This window comes from Elgaria multicarinata, chromosome 1, assembly GCF_023053635.1.
Source record: "Elgaria multicarinata webbii isolate HBS135686 ecotype San Diego chromosome 1, rElgMul1.1.pri, whole genome shotgun sequence".
Taxonomy (NCBI): Eukaryota; Metazoa; Chordata; class Lepidosauria; order Squamata; family Anguidae; genus Elgaria; species Elgaria multicarinata.
Window position 1 is genome coordinate 57,498,108 of NC_086171.1, and position 20,085 is coordinate 57,518,192.

General features: G+C 40.9%; 2 protein-coding genes across 4 annotated transcripts in view; one reads left to right on the forward strand and one right to left on the reverse strand.

Annotated features, from left to right (window-relative positions):
• The window catches only part of TAX1BP1 (Tax1 binding protein 1), a 49,311-nt gene extending 42,212 nt beyond the window's left edge, over nucleotides 1–7,099 (reverse strand). For 2 of the 3 annotated variants that reach the window (XM_063128774.1, XM_063128782.1), the window contains exon 1: nucleotides 7,005–7,099. The gene's annotated coding sequence lies outside the window, so the exon portion shown is untranslated. Of the gene's footprint in view, nucleotides 1–6,958; nucleotides 6,977–7,004 lie in introns of those variants that run through there. The other variant, XM_063128776.1, reaches the window with a different exon arrangement.
• An 11,679-nt stretch (nucleotides 7,100–18,778) lies between these two features.
• Nucleotides 18,779–20,085, forward strand: part of HIBADH (3-hydroxyisobutyrate dehydrogenase) — an 86,171-nt gene continuing 84,864 nt past the window's right edge. The window contains exon 1 of the mRNA XM_063128804.1: nucleotides 18,779–18,923. Coding sequence (XP_062984874.1) covers nucleotides 18,842–18,923 — 82 coding nt within the window. The 5' untranslated portion in view covers nucleotides 18,779–18,841. The remainder of the gene's footprint in view (nucleotides 18,924–20,085) is intronic.

Below are 20,085 nucleotides of genomic sequence, written 5' to 3' on the forward strand. Positions count from 1 at the left end.
CCACTAATTACGGTGCGTAAGTGGGACCCACCAGTTGCACAATGGAGATTTAACGCATCCTAGAGGAAGCTCCAAAATAGCACAAAATCTCATTTCTGGATCAAGATAGGCTGACAGAGCTCTCTTATGCAAACTCTGTTGACCTGTGCCTTTCCAGAAATGAGTGCTTTCACTCATTTCCAGTTGTCCCTAGAAGCATTAAGTTTCAGTTCCGCAACTGGTGGGCACCTCTTGTGGAAGTGAATCAGTGGGGCACAACAGAATTGGAGTGGTAGATACTGCCCAAATACTTGTAGTGTGTTGGGACAAATAAATTAAGATGAGGTACTTTGTTAGATTTGTTGTTTATTAAATGTAAGTAAAATGAACATGCTGCATTAAGTCTCTTTAGGGAAGGGGGGAGCTTGTTGTCCTCCAGATGTTCTGCCCTACAGCTTCTATTAACTCTCAAGGTGCCCATCCCGGATCTATAACATCAAAAAAGTTTTAGATGCAAACTGAAAATATTTGCAAATGATCCCATGTCAAATAACCTAATTTGCACTGGAAAATTTTCCAATTCAAGATTTTCCAGAAAACCCATAAACATATTCAGATAGGAATGATCCAGTCAATATTATATACATGGATTTATAAAAAAAGCTTTCAACGAAGTCCAGCTCCCAAGAAATCTTAACAGTTATGGAATAAGTGGATTAACCAGATTAGTAAATGGTTAAATAGAAGACAGAAAATTGAGTTCTTATAATGAACTGAAGTAAGCAGTGGAGTTACCTCAGGAATCTGTATTGGGACTGGGGCTATTTAACTTTGTCATAAATGATCTGGCATTAGGTGTGAGTAGTGAGGTTGCCAGATTTGCAGATCATATAATTATTCAAGATTATGAAAACTCAAGCAGATAAACTCGGAATTTCCAAATTGGTTGAATGGACAACAAATGCAGTTCAACATGAAGGTAACAAGAGAGTTCTGGGTCACCTAATGAAATTGTTTGGGACAAACAAAAAACGTACTTTACACACTGTATAAATAATGGAGGGAATTTACTGCCAAGGAATGTCGTCATGGCCAATAGCCTAGATAGCTTTAACAGGAAAAGACAAATTTATAGAGATTAGATTTATCAATGGCTATTAGTCATTGCAACAATTTGAAAACTCCACATTCAGAGTCAGCTTGCCCCAGAACACCAATTGTTAGATAGTAGGAACAACATAGTCTGGGCTTCCTGGAGGTACCTGGTGGTGCATTGCTGTTTACAGGATACTAGAATATATTAGGTCTGATCCAACAGTATCCTTATGTGCTCAGATTCTACATCTTGCTCCTACTTAAGGGAAACAGTATAAATTAATGAAAAATTGAGAAATCAACAGTTGGCATGTTGTTTGATTTTGTGAGAATTGTTTAATCGTTGTACAACCCCACTCCCGAGGTTCCCACAACACAAAATGTGGACAGGTGTTGCATATTCAAAATGGCTGCCTGTCTGCATCACAGACCATAGAGGGCTGTTTGATCATACAAACCAGCGCACAGTGAATGCATGAGTGAAATTGGCATTGCAAAAATCTATTCTAGCAATTACAAGTAAAAAAAGTATGTCAGTTGTTCCTAGGCTAAGTAATGTCAAGTACAAGGCTGTAGTACTCACAGTATAACTGAGGGATCTTAACAGATTTTTTAAAATAAGACTCTTTCTTGTTGATTACAATACCAGACTGGATTTTACCAAGTGTTTGTGCCAATGTGTCTAGGTCAAGGACTTCAGCAAACAGCTCTGCTTGCCACAATCTCAACCATAGTTATATATTACATTTCTATACACTCAATAGCTGAAGCTCTCTCATCCATTCACAAAACTTAAAATCACAAGTACAGCATAAAACAATATAAAATACAAACACTTAAAACTACAATATAAAAATACAACCGGAATAAAACCTAGCAACAACACAGATTTAAAATACAGATTTAAAGCAGCAGAGCTATAAGGCTACAGTGCTAAAATGCCTGTAAAAATAAAAAGATCTTCACCTGACTCCGAAAGGAGAACAATATAAATGCCAGGTGCAGCATCCATCTCTTGACATAATCAGGCTGACAAATAGGAGCTATTGTTATTAACTAATTGGTTTACATACAAGAGGCTCAGAGACAACTCTCCACCATGTCTTACAGGCCAATGTCCTCAGACTCAGAGGAATTCCAGAAAAAAGCTACATAACTTCATGAAGTTATAAATGTGGAGGCACAGACTTGCTCCAGAAGACTCAATCAGAAGCCTTCTATTTACTGCCAAAAAGAACTAAAAATGCTCAGATCACATAACTTTCTGTCTCGTTGTTTGGGGAAATACTCGCACACTAGCAGTGCTTATAAACTTCATCTGAGGTCCTATGCTACCAGCAACCCAATTGTTTGTGGGACACACAAGATTTCCTGAGCAAACTATAATTCATTTTCACTCACTCACATAATACTATCCTAACAACCATGCAACAGAGACCCAGTTTGCATGATCACCACAGCTTAAACAATGCATGGGCTGTTGCTGGATTATTTGATGATTATTTCCACCTCAAACAAGCCACACCAGACAGGTAATTAGGCAAATGGTGCCCAGAGTATACCATAGCTTAAACATGGCACCATGGTGGCACGTGAACCAGGCCAGAGACTCCTTCCAACAACATTCTTCACAAAGCTAATACACAAATTATCAGGAATATTGTCCCTGATACTATATAATATTTAGCCTTGCACTTTTGTGACATTGTTCTCACCTACAATCATATCAGGTTTGCAGATCCACACTAGTATGTCAACATATTCATGATTAACTTAAAAGGATACTTCCTCTGCTCCAATAACCAAAAGCCTCCCCTCTACTCAAGACATAGTTATGACATCTGGATGCACAGGAAGGAGACCTTTATGATATTCTACCAATGCTTCAACAGCTTCCATTCTACCATCAAATGGACCAGTCCACAAAGCACATTCACTTTTTGGACACCACAGCACACTATGTAATGTCATATAAAACACTACTTTACACCAGAGAGACCACCAGATGCTACTCTTATTTGGTTACAAAACATGATCCATTGTCTAGAGTCAATCCGATACAGCCATATTTATTTCAGTTCCTCAGACAGGGACTCACATCTGAAGGGTTTATAGGAGTCTTAAGACTACAATAACGATCCAATGAAGAGAAGAAACAAATTGATAAAACCAGACTTATGCTCAGGACTAGCCTACTACAGGACATATCAGAAAAGAAAGAGAAAGTCTGAACGCTGTTTGTTGTCACCTAGAGCTCCCAGCTAAAGTCACTTCAGGGAATCAACAAGCTACAGCCTTGTAGCCTTTTATTTTTACAGATAAAAATTGTCATCTGAAATGCCATAATTCGGAAAGCAATGAGAGAACATTTAAGTCTCCCCTAACACTTTGCTGCTAACCTGAAAATCATTATTCTTCAAAACTATTACAAAAGTTCTAAAGGGAATTTCTAGTGTGAAACCGCACGTTTGATTCTACTTATTTACAGCTCAATCAAAGTCAGCTTTTCTTGCACTATAGGTTTAATTTGCATAACAAAGCTACGAAGATTGTGTTATTGCCAATTACTTCCTTAATGAGTGGCCATAGTGATAATTTCCTTTCATTTGAACATTTGTTTAAGATTGTCATATACCACAGCTTTTTATGACATTTTGGCTCCATGGAGTACAACTCTATACCCATTTGTACGTACACCAAAGTATGACAATACTGCATGCATCTGAAGTAGTGGGTTCTAGTCTATGAAAGCTTATGCTACTATAAATCTTTTCATCTAGTCTGCCATATGATTCTTGTTTTATACGAGTTTAGTGGAAGAAAGAGCAAGCCAAGTACAATTTATTTATTTTTTAGAATGTTTTTCATATCAGTAGAATCTCTCTGTAAAGTGTGCTGTAAAGCTAGGTAAATTTCAATATGGTGCCCGAGAATGACAACTTTTTAGATTTAAAAAAAATTCAATTGCTTCCTTGTCCCAGCATGTATCTATGCAACTTGAGATCCTACCCAAGGCAATGTTTTAACCTGATTAGACCCTGCACGAATTTCTGCCATTACCTTAAGACTGGAACAGACTGCAGACAAATATTTTAAAAATAGATCTTCAATAAGAAATGTATTTTTACTTCTTAAAGAATATGGGAAACATCCAGTTTAAGGAAGGTTTTGACATACTTCAGAAACTTGTCCAATAAACTGGAAGTGTTAATTGGGCCTAATAAATACTAATACATTCTTCTAATAAAGGCAACCAGTTTGTTTCCAAAAACAATTCAAAATGCTGGTTGATGGCTTTAGCAGTGTAACTGTATATTTCTACTCAGAAATAAGTACCATTGAGTTCAATGAGGTTTAATCCCAAATAAATGTGTATAGGACTGAAGCCTAAAGTCCTGTATGTTTTGTAATTAGGGAATCTGAAGGACAACCTGATTTTTTAAAAAAAATCTCTAAAAATTAATAGTCTTAATAGGCTTACTAGGAACTCATAGGTTTAATTTTATAGTGTTAGTCACAAAAATGCTGTTTGTCAACAATACAAATCTATCCAGGTTCTCTCCTTGTCATCTCCACAACCAATCACTCCAAGGGATAATTACTTATATCAAGATTACATATCACTTCAACACCTGAATGTATATTTTCCAGCCAACATAAAGGTATGAGATCACCTATTAACACATTTTCTCCCAGATTTTTCCATCATGTCAAGACCATTGTAACTTTGATCTAAAGAGGAAAGTATGCCCTCAGAATTGTATGACTTTTTTGGTTTACTGTGACTGACAACACGATCCTATACACGTCTACTCAGAAATAAATCCCATGGAGGTATTTCTACCAAGCTTTAAGATTTATTGCATCCAGTGGGAAGGTGCTATTTTATTTATTTTTTATATTGCATTTATATCCTGCCTTTTTCCCTCCAAAGCGGCATACATCCTCCACCTCTCCATTTTATCCTCACAACAACAACCCTATGACGTAGGTTGGGCTGAGATTCTGTGACTGGCCCAAAGTCACCCAGTGGGTTTCCATGGTCAAATGGAAACTAGAACCCATATTTCCCGACTCCCAGTCCAACACTACATCACACTGGCTCTATTGCACTCATGTCCTACTTGTGGGCTTCTCACATGCAGCTGGTTGGCGAACGCCTGAATAGAATGCAGACTATTCTATAGATATGCCTTTCGACTGATTCAGTATGGCTTCTCTCATGTTCTCAATGCCCTCTTAATGCCATTGATTATTACTGTTCCACTAGGAGGAACCATAAAAAATATACTCTTTGGGTTTCCATTGCAAATAGCAGCATTGGTAGGGTGACTATATGAAAAGGAGGATGGGGTTTCTGTATCTTTAACAGCTGTATTGAAAAGGGAATTTCAGCAGGTGCCATTTGTATGCATGCAGCACCTGGTGAAATTCCCTCATCATCACAACAGTTAAAGCTGCAGGCACCCTGCCCTCTTTTGTATCTTGTCCTGCTAGTCAGGGCTCCTGTAGTTTTAACTGTTACAATGAAGAGGGAATTTCACCAGGTGCTGCATGCATACAATGGCACCTGCTGAAATTCCTTTTTCTATGCCACTATTAAAGATACAAGAGCCCTGTCCTCCTTTTCATATAGTCACCCTAAGCATCGGGGAAGAATATTCCACTCAAAACCAACTTTGTAACAGATGTCTATACATTTACCAAAACCACTTCATCTAATGTTTGTAACAACTACCTTAAGAAACACACCACCCACTGATATAATAGGCATGAAGCTTCAATAATTACTTAATCCAAGGAGAATATGCATACAGATGTTCAGGTAGCATTTGTAATTTATGGGTATAAGGTCATATACACCCCTCATCTTCCAAGTTGTATAGACCAAATCCATTCCAACAAGGAAAAGTTGCTGCCGTGCCTGGAAAGATGATCTACAAAGCACCGCATTGTTACTTATGAGCAAGGAGCAGCCACAAGTTACTGTTGTGTTCTAAATACAAAGGTCACTCTAGAATTTGCAAACAGTGACAGTTGCCAAAAGCGAAAGTAACCTGGAATTGGGAAAGCAACTTGTTTACAAACCTCACAATGAGCTGATTTTAACACCGAAGACAATATCATTACCAAGAAGACATAACACCCATTTATTTTCTTTCTCTGCCTGCTGTAAACAAAGTCTGACCATGAAAAAAGCCTCTACCCAGTTGCAAGGTTAAGGTTGCCCTTTCCCCCTCCTAAATTGCTTTAATGGCGCGGGAGCGGGGGGGGGGGCAGGAACAGCACTTGACACGCCCCCTCTGTAACACTACATTTGCGGTACAACCGACAGGGGCTCGCCTCCAGGTAGTTTCCCCTGCTCTCTCGCCATCCCCCTCCTCCCTTGTTGCAGTACACTTTTCCTCTCGCCAGTCTAACCTCTCCAAGCTAGCACTCCTTGTCCATAATCCTCTCACAGTTTACGTAACACCCCCACATCCATCAGGTCAAACGGGAAAAAACAAACATTTTGATACGTCTCTAGCAGACAACACACAGAGAGTTACATTAGTTATCGCCTCCTTCGCCATTTTCCATCCCACCATAACCTTGGAACGCTTCTCAGCCGGGCTCACGACCGCCACTGTATGCAGTAAGCGGACATTCACACGCACCCGCGTCTGACCCACCTCTCCCCACCCTGGACCACAGACCCCGCCCCTAAATCACCTCAGCAGGGACGAGAACTCGCAAACGCGTTCTCGCCATCTCTGCTGCCTCCCCCGCCCCCTTCCACTAAACTGCATACTACGGAACGATTCGCCGAGTCCGGCGGCGGCGTTACTACGACACACGCGAACAGAGCCAGAATAAAATGGGGCACTGAGGATAAATACCTTACCCCGCACTTAACACGAACAAGAAAGGCGACCGACTAGGCCTCTTACCTATGAGGACGGTGGCGAGTTCAACAGCACCGACACGCAGCCGCCATTACCCCTTCATAGCTCGGCCTTCATACGTCACTTCCAGGCTCCTTACGTACAAGCGTCCTTTTCCTTCCACGTGACGTTACCGAATCGAAGCACGCAACGGGCACGTCACGCCTTCTCTTCGTATTCTCTTCTCCCTGCCCCGCCCATCTCTGAACTGTCGCAAGGAAAGAAGACCCCGTTAATTGCGCTTCGGCTGTACTCGCCTCACTGATAGCGGAGTTCCCGGGTCCTATTTTGGGACCAAGCAAGCAGAAAGATTAAAATCCTGGCCGTGGTGATGTTGCCTCAGAACTGCCGTTTATACTATAGTTGATGATGGAAATTGGGAGGTCTACAAAGAAGAACCTTGTGTCATCTGAAAGACTAGCGAATTTATTCCGGCATAAGAAAGCTTACGTCATATTAAATTCATTAGTCTTTCAGATGTCGCAAAGACACTTCGTTGTTTTGTTGTTTTGCTGCAATAGGGCTCCTCTCTGGAAATAATTATGGGTGCAATGCTAAGCATGTTTACACAGAAAAAAACCCTGCAATTCCTAGTATCCTCAGCCAGCATGAGCGTTGTAGGGTTTTTCTTTTCTATCTTTCTAAAGATGCAAAGGATTGCTCCCTGAGACAAAACAAAAAACAAAAAACACACCAACCTATAGAGTTTGGGGCAGCAGCAACGCACGCCCAGTTTGGCTCCTCTCCTCCCTGCGCACACTTATTTTGTTTAACATTCAACCCTGTACTGCCTTATTCTTAGATACCAACGTGGTCTTGTTGACCACTTTTTTACACTTCACTGGGTGCATATCATGGTTTAAAGAATGTTTGATGTGATTTTTAAGTCCCTGTCTAATGAGCTGGAACAAATGGAATTGTATTGTAGGGCATGGGTGTGTTCTGGGTGGAAGTTAAAAGCCTGTTGATTAGGGTGACCATATGGAAAGGAGGGCAGGGCTCCTGTACCTTTAACAGTTGTATTGAAAAGGGAATTTCAGCAGGTGTCATTTGTGTGCATGCAGCACCTGGTGAATTTCTCTTCATCACAACAGTTAAAGCTACAGGAGCTCTGCCCTCTTGACCAGATACAAAAGAGGGCAGGACTCCTGTATCTTTAATTGTTGGATGAAGAGGAATTTCACCAGGTGCCTTATGCATACAAATGACACTTGCTGAGATTCCATTTTCTATACAGCTGTTAAAGATACAGGAGCCCTGTCTTCCTTTTCATACAGTCACTCTACTGTTGATAGCTAGTGATTGAGCCTCTTCCTGAAGCATTGATATTTATTTTTGCCTTGTTTTTAAAGGACAGTATGTGAAAGCCACCCCCAAATATATTTTGGGGCAGAGTTTGATTTACAGTGCAATCCTATGCATGTCTACTCAGAAGTAAATCCCACTGAGGTCCATGGGGCTTACTCTCATGTAAGTGAGTAAAGGTTTTCAACTTTAGTCTCAGATCTGTATTTTCCAGTCTTTGAGTTCATAATGTGTCTATTCTTACCAGCTCTTAATTAGGAGATAGCTGGCTGTTATTTTATGGAATGTAGGCACTAGATCAAGGGAGCTGAACCTGTTTCTGCCCAAGGGCCAATTTTCATTTTGAAGAGATTTTCAGGGAGCGTGTTCTAAGACAAAAGAGGAAGGGCCAAAAATGCCAGCATATTTTAGCTAAAAGCTCTTTCTACCAGTAACGATGCCTTTCAACATTTTAGAAAAGGGGGAAACAGCACAAAATCCTGGAACAACCCAACAATCGGTGCTCAGTGAAAAGGGGTGAGGCCAGGGGAACCCTGGAAAGCTGGATTGGGACCTCAGGAGGGCTGCATTTGGCTCTGTGCTGCACTACAGTGATTTAGCCACTACCGGAAGTTGCATTGGCACAGTTCACTTTTTTTTTAAGGGCTAATGTTCTATTAAAGCTTAGTTCTATAAGAGGATGACAGACATCCCAGGTTTATCCAGCACTTAGTCTTTATTGCCACAGTGTGCTGGACTGATCCACCCTTACTTAAATAAAATCCTTGGCTTTTTCATCTTGACACCTTTGGCCATCTTGCTTGAACTAGCAAATGGGTTGGATCCAGTTTTAGTCATAGAGGGTTCATACATTAAGTCACCCTGCAGATAAGCCATGGTGAGTTGATACTTAGCAGAAAAACCCACTGTACAGCCAACAGATGATCAGGCTCGCTGTGGTTTGTTCCCCCCTCCTTCCCCCTCAGTCTTCCAGCTGGCTCTGGCATGTATCCCTGGCGCTTTTGTGGCCAACCCCATCTTGTCTCCTCACTCCAGCCCCCTCCCCACTGCAACTGCGACCTCTCTAGTTTCCCACCTCCCCCCACCCATGTGCTTTGGGAGTGTGCATTCTTTCACATGTGCACTAGGGTACCTGCCTGATATGTGTAGTCTTGTCAATATCTTGTATGTTGCAGCTGTCAACAGGAGGACCCAAGTGCAGTAGATAACATACAAAGAAATTGACAATACGAAGCTTCATATTGGCTAATTTGTACACAGTTGCAAAGGACTAAGGAAGAAATAATATTAAGACAAAGGAGGAACCCAGAAGTGCAATTCAGAAACACCAAAATGGGGGGGGGGAGGCAAATGGAGTAAGTGCACCAAATTGGGGTAGGGGGATATCTTCTACCAGGCAATGTAATCCTCTCACTTTTAAGTGTTGAACTGCTATTTCTCAGTGTCCTCTTCCCATTCAACATTTTCCTGACTCTTGAACCAATCCAGAAAGGGAAATAATGCTTTCCCCCTTTTTGTTGCTGCTTTTTTGGAGTATCTACTGCAGGTGCACAAATTTCCCTCCCATGTACTTCCCACTACTTAAATTTGCACAAATTTCCCCTCCATTTACTTCCAATCCTTTAAATTTGCGCAAATATTCCCGACAGTGTTTTTTTTTTTTAAACACCCTTGGAGGGTGGCTGAAAGTGCATTAACTACAGCAGTAACTGATCCAAAAGGAAGCAGCAAAAACAGGACAGGAAGTTAAGTCCCATTTCTGGAATAGCTGGAGACTCAGGGAAGTGTTGAGAAGGTAGATGACACTGAGAAGGGTCAGTTTAACACTTTAAAGTGAGAGGATCATATTTCCAAGGGGAGATACCATCCCCCCATGCCCTTTTTTTCATCTGTGCACATATTAGTCTATATGCAGCTCTCATCTTGTCAATTTCCTTCTGTGTTACCTACTCCACTACAGCTCCCTTTGACAGCTGAAACATACGTGGGAATTGACCAGGCAAGACAGCGTATATCAGACAGCCATAAGTGCGCTCTTGTGCACTTGTGAAAGACTGACCCAAAAAAATTAAAAATTAAAATGTAGTTATCATACCACGTGATAGTATTAATGCAGAGTAGCACATATACAATAATTTAAATGCTTCATTATGGATGTAGTCTGATTTCTGCACCAATCCTCCACAAAAGTCTGAGGTTACTATGCAAAGTGAAAGGTATATATGAGTCATCGCTTAAACAGGAGCTCATTCTGGAGTGTACTTTGTGAGTTACCTTTTCATCTAAAATAATTTACGGGGGGAAATTATTTTGACATCACTGTACATCTGACTTTTCCCATTATAAGTGATCTTCCTGTTATACTCAATTTGACAATGTTTGATTCCTGTGTATGAAAACTAATAATTAAGAACATACTTCTAGAAAGATGGAAGGCATCCCTTTGGAATATATTGGAAATTATTTATTGTTAGCATTGCCTACTCAGGAGAAAATCTGGTGTGTTTTGGATTTCTTTGCCAACTCTTAATTGGAATTGATAAACTAAATCTATTCAAAGGTTGCCAGGTTATTTAAATCAGTACAAGTGAGACTGATGAAATGTGACTTTTCCCATAAGGATATAGGTGAGAGCAGACACGTTAATTGTGTATGTGTGTATATGTGGGAGGGTGGAGAGAGAAGGGGGAAAAATAAAGACCAAAGGTGTGAAACTTGGCGTACACGTACAATGGGGGCATAAGAAACCACATTTTCTGTCAATGAGCACATCTGAATTGCTGTTACTTCACAGTTGGATGACTGTATTGTTAAAGCAATGGAATTTTTTTTAATAAATGCAAATTGTGAATTAAGCGCTTGAACTCACTATGATTTTGTTCTCTGGTGTGTAATTAATATATGTGTATTGGAGACCCATGTCTGGGGGAGTGTTTCATTTCTTATTTATAACACACACATTTGTTTCCACTCCTTGCACACCTCGTCATAGACACAGAAATATCCAGCATCCTATACCTGCAATGCTGCTGTGTAAGCTTTTGTCTAAAAGATAGATGTCTATGACCAGCTGTCTCAAATCACTATCAATTTATTCAGGATTTACAGTTTATTACAGATAAAAGAGATTGGCACATTGAGATAATTTGGGGAATTTGGGATTCCAGCTACAACAATACTCAATCTCCTTCAAGTCCTGTTGCATTGCCCTTAACCTACTGAGTGTACCTCTTGACTACTTTTAAGGGCCCTGCCTCTTAAAACAGCCTCCAATTGGGTTACCATTTGAAAAGGAGGACAGGGCTCCTGTATCTTTAACAGTTGTATTGAAATGGAAATTTCAGCAGGTGTTATTTGTTTATATGGGGAACCCAGTGAAATTTCCTCTTCATCACAACAGTTAAAGCTGCAGGTGCCCTGCCCTTGTTTAAGTCTGGTCACTCTAGTATAGCTCCTGCAGCTTTAACTGTTGTGATGAAGAGGGAATTTCACCAGGTTCACCATATATACAAATGACACCTGATGAAATTCCCTTTTCTATGCAACTGTTAAAGATACAAGAGCCCTGTCCCCTTTTTCATAAGCCTCCAAGGACCCTCTCTAGCTATAGACTTTCTATTCAAACTTTGTCAACATCCTATTTGCAGAAAGGCATTGTGTTTGATACATAGGCATTGTGTTTGTGCTGTGATGATTTTAGAACATTTTGTGATTATTTTAGTCAAATATTTGCAGTTTAACTATTTGCAGTTTCTTTTTCAGAAAAAAATCTACAAGTTGCAATCCTATGCACAACTACTTGGAAGAAAGCCTCAATGGAATTTATTTCTGTGTGCTTGATAAATTCACACACCTTTAAGATCACAGTCTTATCAATTAAGGCACTTTCACATGGTATTTTGTACAGCATTTTGAAATAGCTGTGAATGCAAGTTGTGGTGTTTACTTTCATTCCTATCAAAGGAATGCAGTTAGGCAAAGATATAGTAAGAATGTTTAGACCATATATGGTGCTAGTGACTCGGCAAACTCAGACATGGCTCAAGGCCCAAATGTTGTCAAGCCCTCTCCCAGGACATGTACTTCCTTGCTGTGTGTTGTAAACCCTTATTCTGGGCTTCAAAATATTGCAGTAGTAACAATGACAAACTTTTATGAATATCCTTATTCAATGGAGTTGGGAATACAAAGCCATCACCTTTAAAATGTTAAAACATCGTGGGACAGGATACCTTAAAGACAATTTCTCCTCATAGACTTTGTATTTGAGGGAAGGAGGTGGGCATATATCCACACACTCAGATCAATGTTAGACATTTCCTGTCCTCCACCATATTGTAGTTCAAGAAGCTACAAGAGAAAAGGCCTTTTTGGTCATGGCTCCTTTACTGTGCTCTCCTTTAGGCAGAAGTGGAGAACCTCTGGCCTGTAGACCAAATGCAGACTTCCATGCCTCTCAATCCAGGCCTCTGGTGTCTTCCTCGGTCATGGTCCCTTCCCAGTCCTGCTTTGTCTTACTGATATTCTTTAGTGCTTCCTGCTCTGTCTCTCAACTACAAAGCAGATGGAGGGGGAAGTGCCAAGTGGGGGAAAGAGAATGCCTCGACTCACATTTATTTACTGAACAAAGGTTAGAGTTACATCTATAACTCAGTCCATTTTTGGCTCTGGTCATGCCTGCTACAGCTTCATTGATTGGGTAAAAAACACTAAAAAGTGGGAGCCAGCTAGTTTGTCACAAAATAGGCAGAATTGTGGCTCCACATTCTGCTTTATATCTTCGGTTTTATAAGACATAGAGACTTATTTATTTATTTATTTTATATTCCGCCCCATAGCCAAAGCTCTGTTGTTGTTATGGTTGTAGTTAAATTGAAAGCTGGGAATTGAGGACTCTGGCTCAGCCCCAGGGGATCAATTGCCCTTTCTTGCCCCTTCTTGTGGGTACCCATGAGCACTGGTGAAATTTGGAGTGGCTATCCTCATAATATTGACAGTTACCCATCTCTATCTTCTTTAGGTTGTCTTTCAGCACTTTCTCAGCCTTCCTGGGGGAAAGCATAGGATTTATTTATTTATTTATTTATTACATTTTTATACTGCCCGATAGCTGAAGCTCTCTTTTTAAGGGAGAGATGGCTAACTGTCACATTATGAGTATGGCCATTCCAAATTTCACCAATGCTCAGCCAAGGGCCCATGCCAGGTGAAACAGGATGGGAAGTCAGTGATTTCCGTAGTCACAATCAGCAAGGGATGCTTTTTAAGGCAGGTGCTCCCATAGCACAGGCTACCAAACTTCACCACCCTTTCCAGGTCCACATTCTAACATTAGCATTGCAACCACTCTCAACTGAGCTCAATGGAATCCTATCCCATCCCTACCCCAGGTTTAATTTACTGAGTCCTCCTAGCTAGCCTTTGCCCGCCCATGTTGTGGGGCATTAGATAGTAGAGACAGATGAAACAGGCATTGCAGTTCTCAGAACTGAGCTATTTTGGTATGGAGGAGCCTGGTCATGATGCTGCCTACTACTATCTCCTTGCATTATTGGTCTGATCCATCAGGGCTCTTATGGTCCAATGTAAGTTTCACTGTTCTGACAAAAATGCCTTAGATACGGATTCAGTAGTTAGTATTGTGTTTTAGACGTTTAAAAGTGCAATTGTATGTATGTCTACTGAGAAATAAGCTTTATTGAGTTCAGTGAGACTTACTGTCAGGTAAGTGCCCACAGAGTGCAGCCAAAGAGATTTAGGGTGCAATCCTATGCATGTTTTGACAGAAAGAAGTCTTACTGGGATGCTGGTAGTTGGTAGGACTTTTTTCTGTCAAAATTTGCATAGAATTGTACTCTTAACCTATCATGTTTGGACATTAAACTCAGAATCATTACTGAACTAATTAACTATTGTGTTTGAAAATTAGATTTAGAAATACAGTCTTAGATACTTACTGGAGGTAAATAAGCTGATCTACTGGAGGTAGAAACTTAATATTTAAAGATAACAAATATGTTTGGGGAAAGAGGTAGAGAAAATTTGTTCCATATTAGATTTACCAAGGATTTCACCCCCACCCCTTCACTGTCGAACACCAAACCATAAAGCTAGTATTATTGCCTTTAGGACACAATGCTCCATTGATGGAAGAATAGCTTTCTAGCTAATTAAAGATTGGCAGTCATCCTACTACTGGTAAAGTAATGCTTGTTAACAGTTCATTTTTGTGACACAGTTTTCAGCATAATCATGCATTTCTAGCAAGCCCATTTAGTGCTTGTGATATTTTGAAATCTACTTTTTATAGACATTTTTAGCCTTGACTTTCATATTGAAAGGCATTTTAAATGTTATGGGCACCCATATGTTTAATACAGGGGAGACAAAAATGTTATAGTGTGTAGAAATACGCATTTCAATTAACAAGCAGTTAATGCCTCTGTTTACATTTTAAATATCCTACAATTTCTGAAAATATACACAAATCTGTTTTAGAGGCTGTATTAGTGGCAACACTATCAATACTGTGGCTCTTTTGACCCCCTGGAACATTTTTTTTTTTTTTTTTTTTGGTAATGGCAGTTTAACACAGTAGTAAGCTTTCATGACTGCTTACTTGAAACAAAAAACAGAAGGCCAGCAAAATTGTTACAATACATTAATACACGTAGGACGCAGCATACTAACTTTTGTGCTAATTTCTCACATTTCATTTTAGTACATCAAGACTTAAACAGATTATCGTGGGAATTTGGTATAAAATTTAATGAAAATTTGATTTGCAGTTGTAATCTGCAAGTGACTGCAGTCAGAAACTGCATTTTCCCAGGTCAAACCCCACAGATTTTCAAGTACCAATTTTACAAGAAGGCGTGACCTGAGAGAATAAAGCTCTAATTTGATAGATGCAAAAGTGTAAAATTCTTTCCAATATTTGTGTTGTGAAATTTTGATTATGGGCAGTAGCTGCCCAAGAACCAGGGCACAGCAGGAATTTCACACTTTGGATAGGAACCACAAGTGGAAATGCTCATTTCCAGAATGGGGGATAAAGGACCTCTGCTAACCTGTCCCAGTCTGGAAACAAGTGTTTCCCCTCATTTTGTCGTGTGCTTTATGAAGCCCTTGAATCACTGGGCTAGCCTTATCATTAGACAGGTAGGGGGAGGCAGTCACTTCAGGTAGCCAAGCAAACAGTTAATTATTTAATTTATTATTACTGCATTTTTATTGTCAGGAAGGGGGAAAGGTGTTTGAATTTTCTGCCTCAGGTACAGGCTGGCCTTGTACATTCTGCTCTTTGACTTGGGGTCAGAGGAAGGGACTGAGATGCTATTTGCTGTTCCGCCTTAAGCAGCAAATGATTTGAAGGCTGCCCTGAAAGCCTGGGAGCATCTTTACATTAAGGGGAAATCATGTTGCCTCGCCAGGGCTTTGCGCTTCCTGCTTTTGTGAGATTGTTACGGATGTGTTACACAGGTGGAGAGGGTCAACCAAGTGGTTTGAATTGAATATATTCCCTCTAAGCATATTCTCTTCACTTCCATTGAGACAGTACCATCTAGTGGCAGAAGATTCTGCTTCCCCCTGGATATTACTACATTAACTGTGGTTCTTTTAATAGCGAGATTTCCATAAGGAAATGTCCTGGTCCTTGATGACATGTTATGGACCCGCAAACCTCTGTGAGTGGCCAATCATGAGTGCAAAAAATCACTCATTAGGAGGAGCCCTTGCAAAAATTGTATGTGTGAATATAGGGTGACCATATGAAAAGGAGGACAGGGATCCTGTGTCTTTAACAGTTGTATTGAAAAGGGAATTTCAGCAGGGGTCATTTGTATATATGGAGAACCTGGTGAATTTCCTTCTTCATCACAACAGTTAAAGCTGCAGGAGCTATACTAGAGTGACCAGATTTAAAAGAGGGCAGGGCACCTACAGCTTTAACTTTTGTGATGAAGAGGGAATTTCACCAGGTTCTCCATATATACAAATGACACCTGCAGAAATTCCCTTTCCAATACAACTGTTAAAGATACAGGAGCCCTGTCCTCATTTTCATATGGTCACCCTAGTGAATATCCATTACAAGTTGATGTCCATCCCTTAAAGGTTCATAGGAGAGTAATGCAGCATTTTAAAGTGGGAAATATTATTATTATTATTATTATTATTATTATTATTATTGATATAGCACCATCTATGTACATGGTGCTGTACAGAGTAAAACAGTAAATAGTAAGACCCTGCCGCATAGGCTTACATTCTATTAAAATCATAGTAAAGCGATAAGGAGGGGAAGAGAATGCAGACAGGCACTGGGTAGGGTAAACAGGCACAGGGTAGGGTAAAACTAACAGTATAAAGTCCAAAGAGCATCAGGTTTTAAAAGCTTTAGGAAAAAGAAAAGTTTTTAGCTGAGCTTTAAAAGCTGCGATTGAACTTGTGGATCTCAGATGTTCTGGAAGAGCGTTCCAGGCGTAAGGGGTAGCAGAAGAAAATGGACGAAGCCGAGCAAGGGAAGTAGAGACCCTTGGGCAGGCGAGAAACATGGCATCAGAGGAGCGAAGAGCACGAGCGGGGCAATAGTGTGAGATGAGAGAGGAGAGATAGGAAGGAGCTAGACTGTGAAAAGCTTTGAAGGTCAACAGGAGAAGTTTATATTGGATTCTGAAGTGAATTGGAAGCCAATGAAGAGATTTCAGAAGTGGAGTAACATGGTCAGAGCGGCGAGCCAAGAAGATGATCTTAGCGGCAGAGTGGTGGACAGAAACCAATGGATATGGATATGGAAATATCCATATCCAGGCCTCCTCAGAAAAGTTATCTGTAGCATTCAGCTAAACTGAATACCTCCATGGAACTGCTGCTCTTATTGTTTTGATACACTGTATATTACCTTGGTGGATTTTACAGAAAGGCAGGATTTAAAAGACAAAAATAAAAGTAGTAATAGTAGTAGCCTCAGTACTGCTGCCATCAGAAGGACGTTTTGTGGGGACATGAGAAAGGGCTTTCTTACTGGCTACTTCAAGGTTCTGAAATCCCTGCCAACAGAAGCTAGGTTATCTTCTGCCAGTAGCTAAATATATATTTATTCAGGCAGGACTTTGGCATGTAAGCTGGTGTGTTACTGAAGGGGTTTTTAATAGGTCACTGCTGTTTATTTTTATTCTGTTGTACTTTTTAATTGCCTTTTAATTTATTTGTTATGTTATTAAGATTTGTCTTTAATCTGAATTAAATTCTTAGCCACATTGAGTACCATGTTTGGCATAAAAGTGAGATATAAATAAAAGTAAAAAATACTACTAGTAGTGGGAATACTAAAACTGTTTGTTTAAAGTTATACAAAAAAGTTATATAGCCCTCTTCCGCTGCCTATCCTGGGCCTCGGGTGGTGGTGGTGGTGGTGTTTGTAGCCGTGGCAGGTCAGCGACAGGAGAGCATCCGCTTTGATTGGTGCTCGGCTGCCTATGGAGACCAGGATTGACAATGTAAGATCAATTTTTATTCAGAAATAAATTATGTTGAATTCAGTAGGGCTTATTCCCAATTAAGTTGTAACACTCACTTATCTGGTGATATGTGCCTTTGAACCCAGGCTTAGCATGCATAGTTGTAAAAAAGCGTGCAGGGCAATGGGTTTTATCGTCTACTGCAGCCTTCATAAGAACATGAGTCATGCTGGACCAAGGGGCCATCTAGTCTAGGGTGACCATATGGAAAGGAGGACAGGTATCTTTAACAGTTGTATAGAAAAGGGAATTTCAACAGGTGTCATTTGTATGCATGCAGCACCTGGTGAAATGCCCTGCCCTCGTTTTGTATCTGGTCCCACTGCTTGCACGAGAGGTTCCTGTCCTTTCCCCACTGGGCTTGCTCCCACATCAATGGGTAAAATCCAGTGTAAGTTCTGGTGGGACCTAAGTTAGTCAAGGCTTAACTTAATGGGACTTAAGTTAGTCATGACTTAAAAGTCCCAATGGGTCTATTCGAATTAGGACTTATGTTGGATTTTACCCAGTGTTTCCAGAACCGCGACGCTAAGGAAAATCTCTTTGAATCACAGCTTTTCTGTGCAATGTCCTATTTTTAGGAGAGAGAAACCCCTGCACAAACGTAAGGATCATCCAGGCTGCAAGAGGAAGCTGAGCCGATAAAAGAGCGCCTTCTAGTAGCTGGTGCGTTCCCCGGACTACTGCCTGCGACACGGTTAGCAAAAGGCAACAGCTGCTCTCACAGCTGTCTCCCGCACCCTGAACAGGACAGCGGCGGCTGCCTTATAAGAATGCCTCTTCCGCTGCCTATCCTGGGCCTCGGGGGGGTGTAGCCGTGGCAGGTCAGCGACAGGAGAGCGTCCGCTTTGATTGGTGCTCGGCTGCCTATGGAGACCGGGATTGGCTGACACGGCCGCCACTCCCCTTCTCCGCCTCCTTCCGCGCTTCTGCCGTCGCAAGTCGCGTGAAACGAAGGGAGCCGGAGGAGGTGGCGTCCAACGGGAGGTCGCGCAAGGGAGGCGGGGAAGCAGCATGGCAGCGGCTTCAATGCTCCGCGTCTCCGTCAGTTGGCTGCACAGGCACAGGAAAGTCTATGCAGACAGTATTGCAATGGGTAAGGCGCGTCGGGCTTTCATAGCTTTGCTAGATGGCTGCATTGACTCGCCAAAAGCTTCGCGTGGTGATAAGTAAGGAGGTCGGGCCTTCGTGCAAAGCCGTACGGGCAAATATTGCCGCTGTTTCCCCCTTGCTTTCTCCCCTTGCGAAGGCTGTGGGTCAGAGACGCGAGGAAGCCCCTTGTCCAATCCCATTTCAGCACCTCGTGACAGATGCACTGGCAGGTAGTGGATAGGGGGACGTTTGCGTGTAAAAAAAGACAAAAATATAGAATCTGCACTCTGGCTTTAATAATTACATCAAGGTGTTTGGCGAGGAGTGTGTACTTTTTTTTCCCTTCATGTTTTGACTTCTCACCTGAAGTATGCAGTGGCATACATGGCCTTGAGAGTGCAATGGCTTCGTATAAGGAAAAAGGTTATGACTTCTATTTTACACCCTTTAGAACTATTGTACACGCTGTTAAAAACCACACGTGTTGTAAAATTAAATTGGACCAATATTAGAATGTATGTCGGCTTAAGAGAAGGCTAGTGCCATAAATACTTCAACATGTTTACTTAAAATAACACATGTGGTGTTAAAGCAGGCCACAAAAGTTTATGTGACGCTAGTGACCTAAAGTATCAAGTTAACGATAACTAAGATCTATGCTCATATTTGCTTTCCCTACAACACTGTTCATTTCTGTAATTGTCTATAGTTTTATGCATGTAAAATTTTGTACAGGTATATTAGCCTTGTTCTGCCATGTACATTATCCATTTGTGAAAACTTAAGCACTGCCTTATGGTTCTGCACAACAAAAAATATTGCTACCTCCAAACCCTGTGCATGTCTACTAAGAAACAATTCCCACTGAGTTTAATTCAGATTACTTCTAAGTAAGTTTTATAAGATTGAAACCTAAGATTTTTTTTAAAAAAAAATCCCCTCTCCCCCCACCCACGATAGGCGCAGAGCTCCTGAGGAGCGTGGGTCCCAGCTCCTCGCAAGTAACCACGAGGAGCCGGGACAAACTGTGATGACTGCACACACATTCTGTGGTCTCGGAATAGTAAATTATCCCTCTCTGTACTAAGATAATAATAATAATAGTTTACAGGGTTTTTTGAAGTGTTACCTGTAGAATATACATGAAGCACTTTGAACAAATTGGG